Source organism: Nestor notabilis, unplaced genomic scaffold (assembly GCF_000696875.1).
Source record: "Nestor notabilis isolate BGI_N333 unplaced genomic scaffold, ASM69687v1 scaffold16147, whole genome shotgun sequence".
Classification (NCBI taxonomy): Eukaryota; Metazoa; Chordata; class Aves; order Psittaciformes; family Psittacidae; genus Nestor; species Nestor notabilis.
The window spans coordinates 46,370-66,669 of NW_009936206.1; the positions used below are offsets into that span (position 1 = coordinate 46,370).

General features: G+C 34.2%; 1 protein-coding gene across 1 annotated transcript in view; it reads right to left on the reverse strand.

Annotated features, from left to right (window-relative positions):
* Positions 1-13,568, reverse strand: part of LOC104408577 (protein fantom-like) — a gene marked incomplete at its 5' end in the record, with an annotated part of 16,410 nt that extends 2,842 nt beyond the window's left edge. Inside the window, 3 exons of the mRNA XM_010018227.1 lie at positions 747-880; positions 7,642-7,726; positions 13,385-13,568. Coding sequence (XP_010016529.1) covers positions 747-880; positions 7,642-7,726; positions 13,385-13,568 — 403 coding nt within the window. The remainder of the gene's footprint in view (positions 1-746; positions 881-7,641; positions 7,727-13,384) is intronic.
* Positions 13,569-20,300: the final 6,732 nt, after the last annotated feature.

Below are 20,300 nucleotides of genomic sequence, written 5' to 3' on the forward strand. Positions count from 1 at the left end.
ACGTAAGGAGAAAAATGCACACCTGACAACTGATTACCATGTCCCTGCTACTACGGGGAACAGGAAATTCTGAGCAAGGAGAATATTTTCCTTCACTGTCTCTGAAAGGACAGAGTAACCTTCTTAAGTCTTATTCTCACTGTTATAAACATGATGTTGTAAGATCCAAGAAAAGAAACATTCCACACCTCCTACTCATCTCACCTTGCTCTAAAGAGCCACAGTGAAAGTTTGGTCATGGTCTGTTACAGAAGAATGTTTAAACTGATACCTAATCAAAGCCACCACTATCTCATACCGTCTCAACTCAGGTTTCATATGGAGGACACAAGCTTGAGGTAATGTGGGGGTTATGATACTAGCAATACTGAATTACTGACATAATTTTTAATAATGAACCATATAGTCTTACTAGTATGAAATGTGTTGCACAAAATAGAGAATTATAGTAAGTGGAAATGCTCTTAAAGTTCTTAGGTTTCATTAACTTATTACTATGAGCTGGGAATGCTGTTTGAGTTGTTTTTTATTTTTTAAACAGATTTTAAGGAATAACGATAGCACACAGTTTTTGCAGACTTTTGCAGACAAATGTGGAAGCCATTAGTTAATATTAATGAATTTCTTATTGAGACAATGTGAAACACGTTTACACTTGCACAGTAAAGCTTGCAGAGATAAGCAGAAACTCAACAAATAATTTTTAGGTTACAAAAAGTTACAAGATAGTAAGCTCTAAAACTTACCATCAATATCTTGCTCAATGATATCTCTTTGCTCCTGGAGTATCTTTCTCAAACTGACATAAGCGAAACCAATATCTTCACATTCAAGATCCTCTTCATCATCTGGGGGGTCACTGACCACTGTAAACTGCAGGCTAAGCACAAAAAAAAAAAAAAAGTTTAACTCTAAATACAGGGGGGGCAGGAAAAAAGTGAAGAACACGCTCTATTTTACCACTTAAGCACAAAACAAAACTCTTTATCAATTATATCCAACATTTTCCATGACAAGAACAGTCTGAGACCCTTTCTTTTAAATCTTTCCTCCTTTAGCATTAATTAGTAGTACTAGAAGTACAGAGAGGTTGCAACCTCAGATCTGGAAGCTTATAGAATTGCTCCATTTTTCTCCCATCACCCCAGCACCCTGTGGTACAATTCTCCTACATACAGCAGTAACAGGCAGAAGAATGTTCTAAGGATTTAAGACTTTTCCACATTTGAAACTTGAATGTTTGTTTAGCTCAGCTGCTGAATGAACTGTTCAAGTCACTTAATTTCTTTATATTACACCCCACCAGTAAAAATCAAGATTGTATCTATGTACTTTGAGGCTTCTGTAGTAAAGCTCATTTATATAAAATATCTAAAAATATAGACAGGGCTGGTTTTTTATGAGCTTTTTTTCTTTTGTTGTTGGTGGGGTGATTTTTTTGTTTGTGTATTTTTACTGTGTTGACCATACCTGGCAAATTATCTTATGTGAAGGAAAAAAACAATTCATAAGCAATAATGAAAGGTTTAGATTAAATGCAATTCCATTTTGTTGGTAAAACCTTTGAATACCATAAACTTGTTTAAAAAGTTCAACTACATTAATTCAGTCAGGCCACATAAGACAAACCTGTTGGATTATTTCAGCTGTCATGTGAAGCATATTTATGAAGTAAAAGTCCTTAGCTGTCCCCACTTACGGTGCTTTATTTGCATAATAGTCTTGGAACATATTAATTGGATTCCTGTTGGACTGGACTAAACTAAAGTGAAGATGTGCTCCAGGTGTACCTACCTCTAAAGCACTCCACAGCAACAGTCAGTAGAATCAACTAGTATAATGAATTCTCAAAATCATCCTAAAAAGGTATGTACTGTGAATATCAGACTATTAGCAATAAGTGATTTGTGCTAGAGTCTCTGGTCTGCACCACTTGATAATTTATATCTAGCCTTAGTAAATTTTAAGCCATGCGTTTTCTTGGCTTTACACTAAGTGGTGTGGGAGACATGAGATAAATATTTAAGAAAGACAAACCATATCAAACATTTTCCTGATACCAGAAATTCTAGCAATATTCAATGAAGCAAGTATTTCCAAACACCACATATAAAATATTTAGCAGAAAGTTAGAGAATTTTCACACCTCATTTAGATACTTAAGAGAGCATATTCTAGCCAAGAACGCATTCCAGAAAATTACAGGAACCTAAAGGCAGTTCTTACAAAATACTGTCTTTCTAAAGTTATCTCATACATTCATTATTTAAAGTTGGACCTTGCACAGCAATTTCTCCTGCACTTGTTCCATCTCAGATTTTATCGTTATTCTTTTCCTATTGTACACATCCAAAACTCCTCGTGAGTACAGCCTGGACACAAAGGCCTTTGAGCATTTACCGTGCTGTCTAAACACAGCCTGTTTGTCCATCCTAAACATATGAAGCCCAACAACTATACAAAATACTCACACTTCCTTTGAGAACTTAAATTACAGTTATTGCATCCAAGAATGGCTTTTCTTTTAAACACTTAATTCCAGTGTTTTGCTGGAGCTGCCTTGAGTTAGTGGCTTGTGTTGGGGCCAAAAAGTCCAAGACTGACAAAATGACAGGAATTCAGAGCTAAGTACTTTTTTGGTCTGCCTTGGCAATGTTGTTTAAATTGTGAATGCTTGTGAGCGTTACAGCCTAAAAATATTACAAGAAGCATAATTTCAAATAAGTAACAATCAGATTGTGTAAAATCCAAGTCTACAGGAAAGGAAATCTTAGACAAAATATAATCAAACCTTCCTAGAAGACTTTAAACATAACAACGGCAATACTCTTTTATAATAGTTTATTTTTGTGCTTGGCACTTACTAACAAATATTTTTCTAGAAAATACAGACATAAATACTTGTTTGTCAGTAAAACCAGACGCATATTGAAAATATGTGTCTGAAAAAAATTTTGGAGGAAAAAAGAAAAATTATAGGTATTTCCAACAGCAGGTGGCTTGATTGAGTACTATGGATCTAACTTAAAGATTCTGGCAGAGCCGCAAAGCTTCCAGAACTCAGTCAAAATGAAAGAAATACTTAGATGTGTAGGATGAACATTAAAGGAAATAAAAAGAAATTAAAAATTGGAAGAATAATAACAAAACTGTTAGGTATTTGCTACAGATCTGTTTTGTTAGGATTCAGTGTCAATTTAAATCAAATCCATTGGAGAAACTAGCTTAGTGGTTAAGACAGTGATAGAAGAGGGGGAGATTAGTGCTGGATTAATTTTTATTACTTAAGGGTACCAACCACTAAATTTTCACTAAATTATAAACTAAAAGCAGGCCTAGTAACATTGGGGACAATCTCTTACAGCCAAAGTGGAGAGGCGTTCATACTGCTGCCCTTTCTCGTTCAGATCACATGCAAGTGTTTTATGTGAATAGAGCAGACTTCAACAAAACAGATCAAAAGATCTGCACTCTTTAACACCTCATAGTTCCAATACGCCTAAAAGATCATTATAGTGGATTAAATCTTTGTTGCTAATCAGGAGGGAGATTTGAACTCTGCATCCCATGGGAATACTCCAACTAGTAGACTGCAAGAATGCTACCACCATCACTGTCACTTTTGTAATTTAAAAAAAATATTACAACTGCTTTAAGTTTAGAAAATATTTAAATATGATATTCAGTATGCTTTAACTTGTTTTCTTCATCTGCCAAAAACTGCATGAATTTTGTTTTCAGGTTGAAGTGGCTAAATGTCAGTTTACATTGCCTTGGAACAACTGCCCATGAACACACTCCTCACTCTTCTTCATTCACCACAGAACGTGCAGCTAGTGTTCCATCTTACCCTAGCACTGCCTTACCTATGTAGTAAACTTTGATGGAAGTTGGAACAGCAAAAATACTACGATTTCTGAAATAAATAAAGCTATGTATAGTGTTCCTCTCCCATATGTCTCTCTAGGATCCTAAACTTTCTCTCTAGCTTATTTCTACAGTTTTTTTCTATAACCCAGCTATCAGCACTCACTTCCTTGCAGGAATCCCATGCCTATTGACTTAGTAAGAAGAAATCTTGACATCCTGTAAAAGTATTGTGTGGAAAGACACTTGCTAGCAACTGCAAGAAAGGCCAGAGAATTAAATGAAACTTGTCTGTCAGTAAAGGGCCAAAAGAAAAGTAAAAGAAGAATAATCATTTCTTTAAGCTTAAGATGTGCTTTATAATGAAGCAGAAGATCCTGGACAAATAATTTGTTGTTGTTATGATAACTCTTAGAGGTATTATCACCAGCAGGTAGAGTGCCTGGACAGAAGCTGTGATATAGGCAAATTTGATTTTAATTCTTTATTCTGAAGAATAGTCATTTAAGCAGCAAGGAGAAAACCTTGTGTGTTAATATAGTATATTAATATGAAGCTAGCGGTGTACACAGGCTCTATACTCCCCTAACACAGATGCACAGATTTTGCTGCTTTGGAGAACAATGACTTCACGTAGTCAGTTTCTTGGAATAACAATCATTTCCTACCAAGAAATGATGCACCTGTCAGGATCAGCCTGGAAACCTCTTGCATAAACCTGTTCACTCTTGTTATCACAGCAGGGTGACTGTTTGGAGAATGGATTCGTCCATTCCTCACATATGTCTCTTTTGACCCATGTCTGAAGAGCACACACTCTACCTCCAGGCCTGCAAGCGCTGCGAGCACAGTCTGGCACGAGGAATCAGGTAAGTTTCTCTATACAATCCAAATTTCCACACTCTTAAAATGTTGAAAGGCAATAGTCGAATACAGACAGGATGAGGAATAAAAGATAACAAAAATAAAGGCCACCCATGTCATACAAAACAGCTATAAGGAGGAAGTGTTCTTAAAATATTTCCATATTAATGATAGAGACATTGCCTGTCTGAAAACATAAGGACAAAAATGCTTTACAAAAATGTAAAGACAAAAAAAAAAAACCAAAACAAGAAGAGCCATCTTTGTGTTATGCAGTAATTACTAATCTAAATAGGATTTCAAACAGTCTTCCCAGTCTACTAGCTTTTGCTCATATATTTTAGTTGTTACATCATTCCATTTAGAAGCTTTTTTTTTTTTTTTTTTTTTGGATACTGAGTATTTATGGATTTTCTGCTACTAAAGCCATTTATTCATATGTAGAACCCAAATCAAGACTTGCAATGATTCCATGTCAAAAAAAAAAAAATTGAAAAAAGAGAAAAGTAAACTTTGTTTTAAAATCTTATCTTTTAATGAACAGGAAATCCCACTCCCTACAAATATTAGATTGGATATTAGGAAAAAATTCTTCATCAAGCACTGGAACAGACTGCCCAGGGAAGTGGTGAAATCCTCATCCCTGGAGGTTTTTAAAAGACATGTAGATGTGGCACTTAGGGACATGGTCTAGGTGTGGACTTGGCAGTGCTGAGTTAACTGTTGGACTTGATCTTAAAGGTCTTTTACAGCCTAAATGATTCATGATTCCCTGAAATAGACATACTTCCCCATGTAATTGCTGTTTCAATCTACATATATTTATTTGAAAGTATAAACAAAAAGAGTATAAAGCTGTGAAATGCATCATTTTCAGGGTCAAGTTGGCTCCTGTTTCCACTATAAGATTAGGCTGTAGTTGCAATTTTGACTTAGCAGTAATTTTATGTATCCTATTAAAATCTCTTTTAACACCTGAGAATATTTATCTTTTTCAAGGGACATTCACTGAAGTTACTCTCTTTTTCAAAGACAAAAATAACACACAATGTATATATTTATTTTTGTTGTGATACGGACCTAGTCATCATGAGTATCATTTCTAACAATATTTATTGTGACAGGGAGAAAATTCACCTGAAAAATTATACACTACTTAATATATGTAATACACTATCTATGCTCCTATAATCTGGCATAGCACAAACGCCAATAAAGTGTCAGGCTAAGCCATGTGCAGGCAATTTTAAATGATATTTATATCCTTGATAATCTGGTTTCCTGAGCTTTAAAGCATTAGTTTAGTTCAGTTCCTGTTTCAGCTGAAAAAGCTCTGATATTAGTTTGTAAAGCTTGTGATAGAAAACATGTGTTAAAGATACAACTGGGCCAGGTTGAAAATGCATACAGTTGAAAACATTTGGTGGATAGGCAGAAACTTTCTGTATAATTTGTTTCTTGGTGGTCCCCTTGCTAGGATGAAGTGTGGAACTGGACTACTGATGAACTTCCTGCCTTGCTATTTAGCCAACCTGGAATTCAAATTCTACCACAGACCAAACTAGACGCAGCAATTAATACAGAAGACAAAGTACCTAGTAACACAGGACAGAACCATGATGGCACATGCAACAGATGAATATTTTAGCTTATTTTTACCTTAGGTTTGTTAAACATTTAGCATAGGTACCTAAGTACTTACAGGTCAAGTGCAGCCCACACATGAGCTGTTTTCCTTCATTGGATTATCCCTTTGAAAGAAAGTATTTTGTCGTCTGTTGTTGATAAATTCTTAGTTGAACATGTTACCCACTTTCCTAATCCATATGGTAAAATAAGTCTTCTGCTTGCTTATTAAGACTGGTTTGTTTTGTTTTGTTTTTTTGTTTGTTTTTCTTGTTTGTTCATTTGTTTTTAAATCTCCAAACACCTACAAATGTTTTGGTATGATATTTTCATCCCAACAAGTAATCCTTTCATGGTGTTCCCTGTTACATTCCAGTAAAACCTGTTTTCTGTCCAACACATGAAACTCAGCTCTAGAAGGAAAATGGAATGGAGATCACTCTCCTTCTTACTGCAGAGAGAATTTGCGATTTGTGAATACATATTTAAAAGATAACAAGTAACTCCTACATTTCAAATACAATCAGCAAGTACTCCACTTCTCTGCAAATTAAATTAATCTTTAAATTAATAATTGTTCCATGTTAATGCAGATTAACCTTAAAGTGGAAACAGAATCAAAGGCTGTCATCCATTCTCTCAAAGTAATGTGTATACTACCTCAAAAAATTTGAGTAAGAACAAATTTATTATCATAAACTTGAACTCTTTCTCATATCTACATATATATAACAGCTGTCTGCTCCATCCATCCATCCATCCATCCATCCATCCATCCATGTTTTTGGAAATCCTAAGGCCCATGAACACTTTCTGAAGCTTTTACATTCCTTTCAGCACTCTGAATTCACAAAACAATAGATGCATTACTCTATCATCAGGCAGGTTTATGCTTTTCAAATGCATTATTGATAGAACACTGACAGAATACTCTCTTTTGCAAAATGAGGTTGTAAAAAAAAAAAAAAAACCCCCACACAAAAATAAACCAAAAATCAACAAACCCAAAAATCTAAATAAAAACATGGCATTAAAAGATTAAAACATTAAGCATTAAGAGAGGTTGCAATATTCCATGCCACACAAACCCACCCAAGGAAAAATGTAGATCAATTGCCATATTAAATGTAGATATCATTCTCAGCTGAAACAAAATTTTCCCTAGTTAGTTAGTTATGTATTAACTTCTCAGAGATACCTCCTCAATAAAGTCAAACAACAATGCGAACCATAAGCATTATTTACAAAGACTTTTAATAGAGTTTTTCAGCATTATATATGTACCTGTCAGTATGTAGATCTGGCTTTAGAAACATAGACTTGAGATACTCTCTTCTTGCCCAATTATTTGCCTTATCCACATATATCACTGTAAAGCAAATTGGAATTCATATAATTAGGTATCAATTGGTTTTCATCTTTTAGAATAAAAAGCATGAAGAAAAGAACAAAGAAAAATAAACATTTCTTTCCCTTGTCTTTCCTAAGGAAAAGCAACAATATTAGAATCAAATTTGAAAGGTCATGTGATCTTATGGCGTGTCACTGGCAGGTTTACGTGCACACTGTCAAAAAAGATACAAGCAGCACCTAAGCATGGCACATAGCTGTCATTTTCTGTTAATGGCAATAGCAGTCATGATTTTAAAAGCCAGTGGTCTTTACTGCTTTGTATTTGAAGTGATTTACTACATTTTTTTCCACTAAGGAAGCTAGTGATAATGATAATGTATGGCAGAGTGCTTGTCCTTTTTGACAGCCTCAGTAATTTAATCCTCCTTTCCTGCCACAGTACTTCAATAAAAGAAACATCTAGACCAATGGACTGGAGAAAATCCACAGCCTGGGGAGTGTGAGTGCTCCAAAAGCCTTTTATTGTTTTAAATTAAAATACAAACACAAGGACCAGCTTTTAATTCTTGTAGCATTACTATGACCTACAGTGAAAGATAGCCTTGGTTTGGAAAAACAGTAAAAGAATAAGAAACAGGGTTTTAGAAAATTCTTTAAGAAGCTTTTGGTCATCTTATATTAAGAAAGTAGCTTGCTTTCTTGCAAATGGTATCAGCCTACAAGTATCAGTAAACTACTGTGAAAGATTATAAAAAAATAATCAGGATGCAAACATTGAAAACCAGTGTTAAAGGAATTACTTTGTTTTTGAAGTAAGAAACGCAGCTGAAAAATTTTTGCTAGGACAGAACTAGAATGAATACATCCCTCTGAGAAACAAACGGCTCTTGGGAACATTTCCCATTTGTTTATTAGGGCAGGAGGAGGACCTAGAAATTTGTGTGACTTTAAATTCCCACATCTTTAATATTCATTCTCCTCTAGTTACTCTGCCACTGTACTTACATATGATCTTTTTCACTCTCCATGTCACATTAAGATTTCCCTTTCCCACTGTGCTGACAGAAACCTTTAATATATTTCATACTGTCTTCTACTGTCCAAACCCCCCTCATTTTTATGAACAAAAATTATAAACTACCAAGTAGCAGAAAGTATTTGAATACAGGAGAGATAAGAAGGTTCAGATTAATTCCTTGCAGAGGGATTTATTGAGGGATATACCCTTAGAAAAAGTCCTTCTGGGAAGCACACCTTCCAAACTACTGTCTCTCCAGTTTTCTCTAAAGCTGCTCCTCAGTTCTTAGCTGGCCAGGAGAATCACTATTAGAAATCAGTTACTTTCAGAAAACAGCCAGTACAGTTGGAATCTGAATGACTCAGTCAAAGAAATCTGCCATTTAACATCTTTTTCTCTACTAAGAGAAAGCAAAGCACTGTTGCTCTATCTTGGAATCTTTACTTTCCACCCACAATATTTTTACTTTCTTAGGTTAAAAGAAGCTGTTACTGCCATCTGCTATTCTTCTGGGCATGTGGATGACTTTTCACATGTGCTACTCTTATGGCCAAGTGCTCCTGGGGCCACCACAGGAAGTGATGGGAAGGCAGCAGGGAGACAGATGGACAGCCAAAGAACTTCAAAGGAGCTGCCACATCAACAGATTCTTCACTTCCCCATAAGCATCCCAAATGGAATTTCCTAAGTTTACTAATTCTGTATCTAAAACAATTTTTAATGGAAATTATTTACAAATGAAAAGAGTTTGAACTGACTTCATTCAGTGGAAAAATTCAGACTAGCAAGTAAAATATTCAACACAAAAAGCCCACTCAAGTCTGGGGAAAATGATTAACCAGAGTGAAAATACATTTTTAGATCGTGATGAATAATATGCCTTCGTATCACCCTTTAGTACTGCCTGAACTTAGAATTATAACTTTGCTCCAAGGCATGGAACATCACATATTGCTATCCAGTTAACTGCAAAAATAACTCAACATTAACTTGTGACAGCTTGCACCTAAATTTGTAATTTTAAAATTTGTTCTAAAGAATAAACCATTTTTAAACCATTTTCATTTGAGTTATACTGAGAAAGCCACCTTTTAGAATATGGATCTTCAGAAGTTTATTTTTAATTAAAAAAAAAAAAAAGTAAATAAATACACCCCATCATCTTTCCTCCACCTCCTCTTCCTTTGGTGTACTTACACGTGTACTTCAAGTTGTTCAAATAATCAACTGTTCACTCAAGAGTGAAAGTTTTAAGATTAAATGTCATGTAAAATCTATGCAGAATTCTGTAAATCTTTCTTCTACTTCTGCTCCCTCTTCTCTAGAACCATTGTATACAGTATAAAGACACATTTCAGACCTTTATCAAGCTTACTTTCTAGTAACTTTCTTGCCATCTCAGCATTTTCACAGTTAAGTCTTCATATTTAACAAAATACGAATGCTTTTTGCTAACAGCAGTTATGAACTCACCTTACCTTTGAAATTTAAGTAATTGTGGTTCTGACAAGAAAAACGTTTATTTTACTGGAATTGAGAGTAAAATATCAATAGATACATGAGGGAGATTGGGCTTTATTTGCTTGGAGCAACATGGCTTTTTGTTTTTCTGACAGTAAAACTGCCATCATATTCACTTTAAAGCATACATTGTTACATGACTGGAAATAAATAATGTCTGGCACAAAATTTAAACTGCATTAAGCAGTTAAAATATTAATTCATTGCTTACTATGATCTGTAACACACTCTCTCGTCAAAACCAACAACACCTAAACAAACCTCATAAAAAAATCAGAATCCTTCCTTTTCATCAAATTATAGGACAGAGTCATGGTGTGAGCACAATTTGGCAAGTTCCAGTTTTCTTTGAATTTATGGGACTGTTTGGGAGCATTCTTGGATATTCTAACAACTCGTTCCACCACTAATGAATACAACAGCTCCTCTTTTCAGTCAGTGCAGCCACCAGTAGATATAATGTGAGAAATCAGTGTATAGACCTCCCCTTGAAATTTCTGTTCCAAGACCTTGGAAAAAAGAAAATTATGTTCTAACCATTCCTAGTCAAAAAGTCATAGTCAAAATAAAAGATTAATGTCAAGTTACACACTGTAACCACTTGTGAAAAGAGAAATTCATATGATCTTGTATGTCCTGGTCAAAGGAGCTCTACTATATTGTTTTTCAACAAGATTCCATTAATCTTCTGGGATCCTACCTGTCAGGCAATGACAACAAAGAATGTGTAAAAGGTATGGAAAAACTTGGAATATTTTTTAAGCAACCAGTCGGGAGCCTTCTGTATCAGTTAAGATGTCCTTAAAACAGTCAAGCTATTCCAGTTACAGATAATATAAAATGTTTTATTTATAAGAATTAACAACTTTTTAGATTACTTATGCACTTACCCTGATTCTCTCCATGCAAAAATCTAGAAGACTATTAGCTTCCTTCTAAGCTCAAAGTAAATTTCCTTCTACCCATGCAAATCTCATTTTTATTAAAGATAATATTCAATTAACCTCAAATATTCAACATACCCAAATCTAATTAGACATGAATAAGAGATGCAGTAAAATTATGTAAACATACATGCAAGTTTCATTACTATTATCTTACTGGCTTTCCAACTGACATTATCAAAAAGCAGACTCATTAGGTTTTTTCTCCTGTTTTATGCAAAGCTAATCTTGAGTAGAAGTTAGATGACCAATTACCTAAGCAAAACTTCGCAAACAACATCCACATTAGTTTTATGCTGAAGAATACAGTCCTGAAGCAATTAAGACCAAAAACACCTTTTGATTTTGATTTGTTAGGATGTTTTAAACAGTTCTATACTCAATACTTAAGCAGCAAAAAGAAAATCAAAGGTACGAAGCCAGGTTATGATTAATGGAAATAATATGATACAGCACTACCAGATTGGAAAGCCTTATGAATTACAGTGTCTACAAAGCACAGTACTATTTTCAAATATCACAGCTTGAAATATATTTAAGTTTCATAATTATTTTTAGAGTTGGTAATTTCATTCTTTATTCATCATAACTTTGCTGCATTTTGCTAGTTTAGCTTGGCAAAGTCAGTACTTAAATCTAACGTTATGCTTAGACCATAACCAATATACAGAAGAATCAGAATATTGTGAGACAATTTTTATACCTCCTGAATGCTTCTTATATTCAAAGCTACAGAAATTGAGAAAGCAAGAGAAATTAAAATTGATAAACAGCTTTTATTGGCTTATGGTATTATTTCAATGAGGTTTAAAAAAAACTATTTCAATTATGTCTGCCTATCAAGAACACTTGGAAAAGTGCTCACAGCAGCTAACAGGATAAATATTGTTCAGCTCATAAAAAAAGCTCTTAATTTATCTGCTATCTCATTTAGTACATGATGCCAGAAATCCCATTTGTTTGAATAGAAGTAAGCCTTATCGAATGGAAGAGTTTGCAGGGCTGTTAGTTTTCATGGGTTTGTTTTGTTTTGTTCTGTTTTTTTCCTAAAGCTTTACAAAGATTATTGCCTTTCTCAGAGTCACAGAAGTTAACACACTGTGCCCTCTCCTCTGTATTCTGCCTCAAATGGGCAGTCCTGCTATAAAGATCGTTTATGTGACATCTATGAGGGATTTCAGTCTTCAACTATGGGGTAATCCAACAGTTTATGAGTATTATGAAGATACAAATGAGTAAGGTCTTTGGTAAGTCTTCTAAAATGAGGTTTCTAGATGGTAGCAATTTTAAAGATCTGACTGTGACACCAGTTTTGCAAAATTGTTTTTACAGAATGCTTAGTTTGAATATCTGTATTAACAGTGTGTCACAAACAGCAAACTGATTCACCTGCTCCAGGATATTGTTGGCTAAAAATGCAATACTTGGAAGTTCAAGACAACATGAAGCACTCAGACTGAATCTTAAATGTATCAGACTTTAACAGGGGAAAAAAAGTTAATGAATAATTGAAATACTATGAAATAGCTGGGAAAATAAGTAATGAGAATTATCAATTATCCCAATAGTTCTGTGTATGCTATTAGTGTAAATTACTTTGTGTATTGACATAAAGAGTGTTCATTTATTAGAGAATAGCAAATGGAACATGCAGGATTAAGGCTTATGAAGTAAATATCAATGTGGTAGTATTAAACATGGCTGAATAATTTCCTATTTCAAAAAGTTCTTATTAAAGGAACACTGAGTATTCCCAAGTGATGATCAAGTCCAACTACGTATTTTCTCTTTGTAACTGTGTTTAAGTTTTAGACGGTTACATGTAATGTTTTTATTTTGCTGTATCATCACGTACTAACAGAGATGTTCTTTTAATAAGAACACATAAATTTTAGTTACATATAGCCTAATAGTAAAATTCATGTGCTAGCAGCATATTTAAATATATTGTAATGTTACCATTTCATACAGAAGCCTACTTCAATCATGCATTTTATAATTGATAATTCCATTCATTTCTTAAAAACCATCTTTAATATTTCCCAAAATATTTGGGAAACAGACACATACAGTTGGTATACAGATAAAGGTAGCTATATTATCTAGAGGAAGGAGGCTTTACTGGCAGGCTTTTTCATAAGATAGAATTTAAGAGAAGAAACAAGCCTGCCCAGGAGTACATCACACTTACCATTGCTATAGTTATAGTGAATCCTCCGACCACCTGTAGGTTTTCGAAGGGACAGTGGGGTCTCCTCTGCAAGGAAATTGGATAATCTGCATTCTACAAACAGCTGCTGTATTGTTTCATCTGATGCAATTTGTGGCTCAGTAAAACCGAGTGATATAATTTCAATCCGTATTTTTTCAGATGCCTATTGAAAAATAAAGCACAAACATAATACAAATTATTTTGTGCTTCTTGAAGTATTAACACAATACAATACATGTAAAACACTGGCTATTTTGTTCATCAACATTGATTGATTCTGATATAGACACAACGGGATTCTAAAGCTCCAGGATTCGTAGTTAAGAATATGGTTGCAACAGATACTGATTTACATTTGGCATTGAGAATATTTTTGCAGTAGACATACTCGTCTGGAGAAGATTAGGTTAAGGTTATCTTCACGTACAAGTGAAGCTTTTTTAGCTACACAGCAGAGTGATTTGTATCTTGATCATATAACTGCTTGAAATAGTCTCAGTAATATTAGGTTCCAAAGTTTTCCAAATTAAAGAGATTTGTTAATGCCTACTGCAGACTATGCTACAAACAGTTCAGTAAACCTCCATCAAGTAACAAAGTAGTTAGGCATGTAAAGTAACACTGTATTTATATGGATTGCAATATCATATACTGATCTTTTCTAGTTAAATCATATACACTTAAAATTAACAGTATGATAATAGAGCTAAAATTCCAACTGTTCTTCACGAGAGCCTTTTCTTATATCTTTAACTAAAATGACATATTCCTGTTGCTCATATGAAATTGTTTCCTACTGTTTGGCAAAGTCTATAGTATTTGTGTACAGATAAATTTTAATACGCTTTATGTACTTGAGTGCGAATGTCAGACTCTACAGAATGAGTCACAAATATTTCCCTAGGTAACTGTAAGTCAAAGTAAGAAAAGCCACTATGGTTTCAGAATTGGAGTACATAAGTGAGCAATCAAAAATGAGGTTCTTCAAAGAGCAAACAGAACACAACAGAGTTCAGAAATATCAAAAATACTTTTTTACTCCTTTGTTTTCTTTTCAAGTTTGTAACTCTGTTTAAAATATTGTCCCTATATGGAAATATTTTGATGATTTTGGATTGCAAACTTAAATCACTTGAAGTAATAAATTAAAAAGATTAGCTTTCTAGATGCACTATTAGAACTGCAAGTCAATATTCTAATTTATTATGGAGATAGCTTATATTTTTCCAAGCAAATTACATAACTAATACAACTGAAAAGCAGGTGTATCCTTTTGTAAAAATATCCATCATATAGAACCATTTCCACTGCTGTCAAGCCTTTTCAATATTTGATGAAGTAATTTTACCCCCTCCTTTCGAAAGACATTTCCTTTTATTATGTATCCTAAGATACTTTAACTAAAAACCTAAATCTGAATATTTCAATAAGGTTGTTTTATTATTCAGTAGATTCATGGAAATTTTACTAGGATGACAGAGAAAATTCCACACCATTCTGTCTCCACTAATACAGGTACATGGCTTCAGCTGGCAATATTACTGGGATTAGCATAGAATGATGAAATATTTAAAAGAAATTTTTTTCCCTAAAATCTAATAAATCAAATGACTGCCAAATGTCATTAAAGTGATGGTCTTTGACTTGAATATGCTTTTCATATTCAAATTTGCAAAGAAAGAGATGAAAGCCTGGAAAGGTTACTCAGTTTCAACTAATAACCTCAAGCAGTCTACATTCACATGCATAAAAAATGACATTGGCTCTATTGTCTAATTTCACTTCAAAAACAACTCTTTTCTTCTTGCACTGAACAGATGTATTAGCATCCGTATTTAAAGTGATATGCTGAGTGGTTTTGTTCGCCCCAAAGTATTAAGCAGCTATGTCAAACTAGTTTGTACACAGACAGCAGTTATGAATCCAGTCCAAATACAATATCCTGTATTATAAAGTATTCCTTTCACATATCTTAAAATTTGTTTGACATATTTAACACTTGTACTTGCATACTGCAGGCAAATATTACAGCTTTTCAAGGACAGCAGGGTAAACCAGGTATTCTGCTTTCTAACTTGTAAGAAAGCAAATAACTGAGTTACACTATTAGAAAATTGTAACAAAAAACCAATAAATTACTGTAGAGATTAACAGTCAAGAATATTTTAAGGCCTAGTTTTATTAATATTAAAAATGAATATAGCATATACAAAGGAGAACACACAAAAAAAGATACTTACAAATAAAAAATATAGAACTGCTTATGAACAGCATAGCTAGCATGTCATATTTCACTACTAACACAAAATGCTTGCATTATGTAGCCACACTGAAAATATATATAGCATCCAGTACGTGATAGGAATTATTTTTTAAACAACCATTTATATTTCTATGATTTACAGTGAAGTATGTTATTTAAATCTTCTCCTAAGTTGTTATTTTTAAGCCTTGGTGTCATTTCTTAGGCACTATTCAAGTGAAAAATTGATAGTTTGTCATGACCAATTACTTCCCACAGATCATTCTACTAAGATAGGGACAAAACTAGCCCTTAAATTTAGCATTTAAACCAAAATATAATATGAAATTTACTCCAACAGAAAGACTGGACACATACAAGAACAAAAAATGCTTTCAAATACTGTCTCTGAGAAACTGTTTCAGTGCTTTTGTTTCAAATAAGGAAAACAAAACATAGGCAATATACTTAGCCTATGTCAATATTCGTTCTTGACCGTTTAATATTGACTTTTTGTAATTAATATCACCTAGAGATTTGGAAGAATCATTCAATTTCTTCAACAAGCTTTAGGATTAGGTTAAGTATTAAATGCATTGGACATAACATCAGAATTTGAAGTCCCAATGTAAGTTTTCTCATCTTCCTGGTTCTTAAGATAAAAAAAACCTTTTTTTGTATTCCATAAAAAGCCTTGACTGCCCTCTTCAAGAAGCTGTATATTACGTATTTAGATTTCCTTTTTAGTCACATTTAGATTTCCTTTTTGGTCACAACGAAATGCCAAGACTTTGATGTGAATAATAACATTCCACTTGACTCAGATGGCCCACAATGGAATTAAGTGTTTGACAAAAAAGAAGTCTGTGCTTTCTCTATAGAACAGCAGCATTGAAAATGCCTTGCTTATAGGAACAATGTAGACAATGTCCTAGTGTTTAACTTTATCTAATCCACAGCCTTAACTGATGTATTGCCCTCCAAAAACTCAAAATAAAGGAAACAACTGTAACATCAACTTGAATCCTTTCTTTACCAGTGCTCAAAGGTATTTATGCTTAACTGCTTCACATTTTATGTATTTATTTCCACAGAACACTTATTCACAGAATCATAGAATGGTTTGGGTTGGAAAGGACTGACCTCAAGATCATCTAGTTCCAATCCCCCTGCCATGGGCAGGGACGCCTCAACCTAGACCATGTAGTGTTTAACTTTATCTAATCCACAGCCTTAACTGATGTATTGCCCTCCAAAAACTCAAAATAAACAACTGTAACATCAACTTGAATCCTTTCTTTACCAGTGCTCAAAGGTATTTATGCTTAACTGCTTCACATTTTATGTATTTATTTCCACAGAACACTTATTCACAGAATCATAGAATGGTTTGGGTTGGAAAGGACTGACCTCAAGATCATCTAGTTCCAATCCCCCTGCCATGGGCAGGGACGCCTCACCCTAGACCATGTCATCCAAGGCTCTGTCTAACCTGGCCCTGAACACTGCCAGGGATGGAGCACCTACTACTTCCTTGGGCAACCTGTTCTGTGCCTCACCACTCCCACAGTAAAGAGCTTCTTCCTTACATCTAACCTGAACTTCCCCTGTTTAAGTTTAAATCCATTACCCCTTCTGTCACTACAGTCCCTTCACTAGTTACCTTCTATTTCAAGCAGAGTAAATTTTAGGTAACATCAGGTAAACTTTAAGTTATTGCCAAATAATCACAAGTAATTATCCATTTACTGTCAGTACTTCAATCGCTATCGATATTATTTGATTGGCAAATATATTTACTGAATGTGAAAACATCCCCTTTCTCTGCCAAGGGCCAAATTCTTGTGATCATCCTAATAATGTCAGAATAGAACTGTAAAGGAATGCTATCACAGGAATGTCAATCTAACTTCTCTCTTCAGACACACAGACATCATTCATTAACAGGTCAGCATCTTACACATACACATGAAAAATACATATTACAAGAAAATATTCTAGTCCTTAACTGTATGCAGTGACTTCTTATGTCAGACACATCATCTCTTTTTAGATTTTCCCCACAATGCTACTGATGTGAGAATGGCAAGAGCTCCCTGTTCCTTCTCCAAATGGATGGGACTTACAAAAGTGCATGCACTTTAGACTCTTGCTAAGGCTTGGGGCAAAGATGTATCTCCTTTTTAGAGCTGGATTTACTGTGAAGGAAGGAAAGACACACAAAATCTTCCCCTGCATCATTGGTTTTACCATGTGTTAGGAGGAGAATTCAATGGCACAAGGTTAGCACCATAGTAAGATTTGATGCAATCCCTTCAGCTCTGTCTGCAATTAAGAACACACTCAAAAAAATCTCTGTCATAATGAGTACGTCTCTGGTTGCTGCCATTTTATCTAGAGCCATTTTATCTAGAGTCCAAATCCATCATTTTCAGAGCCTGAATTCATCTTCAGTCTTTTAAAAGTACGAATTACTTGCCACAGCTTGAGACAATTCAGTGATTAGATATTGCCTCTTCAGTGCAAATCCGTAACACACCCATCAATGCATTGTTGTTTTTCAGAAAAGACAATTTCTAATTCAGTATAAAACACCAAACATTTTAGAAAATACAAAGTTCTTGAAGGACGTGAAGCTTTCCCACCACAATCATGACAACTATACATCTGAACTTAATGTCACATTTGCACTGTGCTTATAATACACCTTTCGATCACTTGAATAATATACTTTCATCCCTTCAGTGGCATAAGTCGCCCACGCTATCTGAAAAACAAATACAAAATTGTCCACTGTTTCTCCTGAAGTTGAATTTTTTTTAAAGACTTGGCTTTGCAACTTGCCTGTGGCACTACCTCAAGTAACAGCTTTTAAAGATGAAGTGTTTCTAGGGTGAATAAATTAAAAAAACCCCCAACAAATAAACAAAACCAAACCAAAAAAACCCAAAGAAGCAGATATATCTGGGGCTGTTTGCCAGGTGAGATACAAACTTCCTTAGCTCTGACTTATTTTTCTCCCCAAGAAGTGGGGAAGGCTACATAAGCAACATTGTTACAGTCCTGAACCAAGCTACACCCCTCTCAATTGCAGATTATCATGAAGAGAAGACTTTATTTCTTATAGTGCTCAGACACCCAAAATTGATTACACCAACAAATAAAATAAAAACCAAATACTAACCTTATCAAATATCAAAGCCAGTTAGCTACATCAGTACCAACTAGTTACAAAATTAAGTAGCTTAAATGCTCTGCAAATTTGCAATTACCTTTCATTTCAAAAGGAAGATGATCCTTAAGTAAATAATCATGAAAGAAGATTTCTCAATAAAGAGAAATACATACTCTGTATGGTTTTGGTATGCTAATATATGTCAACATTTAAGTGACATCAATAAGATGAAAAAAGTAGCAGTGTTATGTAAAAAATCTAACCAAAGACAAGTATAATAGGATTTCTGCTTTTGTATATCCCTATGCATGTATTTTTCTGTGTGTAGATCAGACTTCCGGTTGGATTAAAAAAAAAATAAATTTTTAAAATCTGTATTTGAAAGTTAATCCATTTAGAAAAAAAATTGTAGTACAGAAAGAAAGCAGAACAATCAGTGTGGCATTTTCACTTGCTAAGAGTGCATTTGTAGTGAAAAAAATGTATAAAACTGCACATTTTTAATACAGCTGTTCTTTTCATTGAGAGATCTAATACTTAACATTTGATACTATGTGTGTTCCCCTCCACCAATACAGTATTGTGGGGGGAAAATACAGACATACAAAAATGAATGGAGCTTGATTCTCTGTTGTATTACCCACAGTGTGAAAAAAATTATGCTTGGTGAGAGGTATCACAGCTAATCAAAACTCAAATTTAGTTTCAAATCCCATGCTTTGCTTTTTAGACCTCCAGTTCAAAAAACCCCTCCATTCTACTTGTAAAGTCACCATAGCTTACCTCCACATGAATGACCTCTTATAATTTCTCAAGTAAGCAACTGAGAAGCATTCATATTCATAAACACAAAAAATATTACCAGCTAGGTTAAAAATGGCTCCTGTTGATGTTTTTCTTGCGGGCTGATGTACTCAGCCTTAAACCTGACTTTCTACTTAATTTAATATTCTGACTCATTAGTTTTATTTGTTATCTAACAATTAGTAGGTTACATAATGACTTCTGATTCTGCTGTTTTGTATGATGTTAAAACCTGTGTTTGGGTTTTCTTAGTATTATTTCTCCCTCTTCTTTCAGGAAAAATGACTTACAGTACATGTTTCTAATTACTACTTCAAAGTATATTTGTCAGGTGCTAGAAGTTGTAAATCCACCATTCCAGTGTGCTTCCTATTCAAACTAGACTCAGAATCATTTAGGTTGAAAAAGACCTTTAAGATCGAGTCCAACCGTAAACCTAACACTGCCCAGTCCACCACTAAACCATGATTCAAATAAGCAAGCCTTCACTTTCAGAGCAATTTTCCTTTTGGCAATAAACAAATAGAAGTGCCCTTGGTTAAATAAATATCTATCTTCAAAACAAAGCACTGCTTTTACTTTTTAACTGCTGTCATCTCTAACTTCATCAGTAGCAAAAGACAACTTAGGTCTTTCCTAGATTCTTTAAACTCCTCTTCCTATCTATCTATATA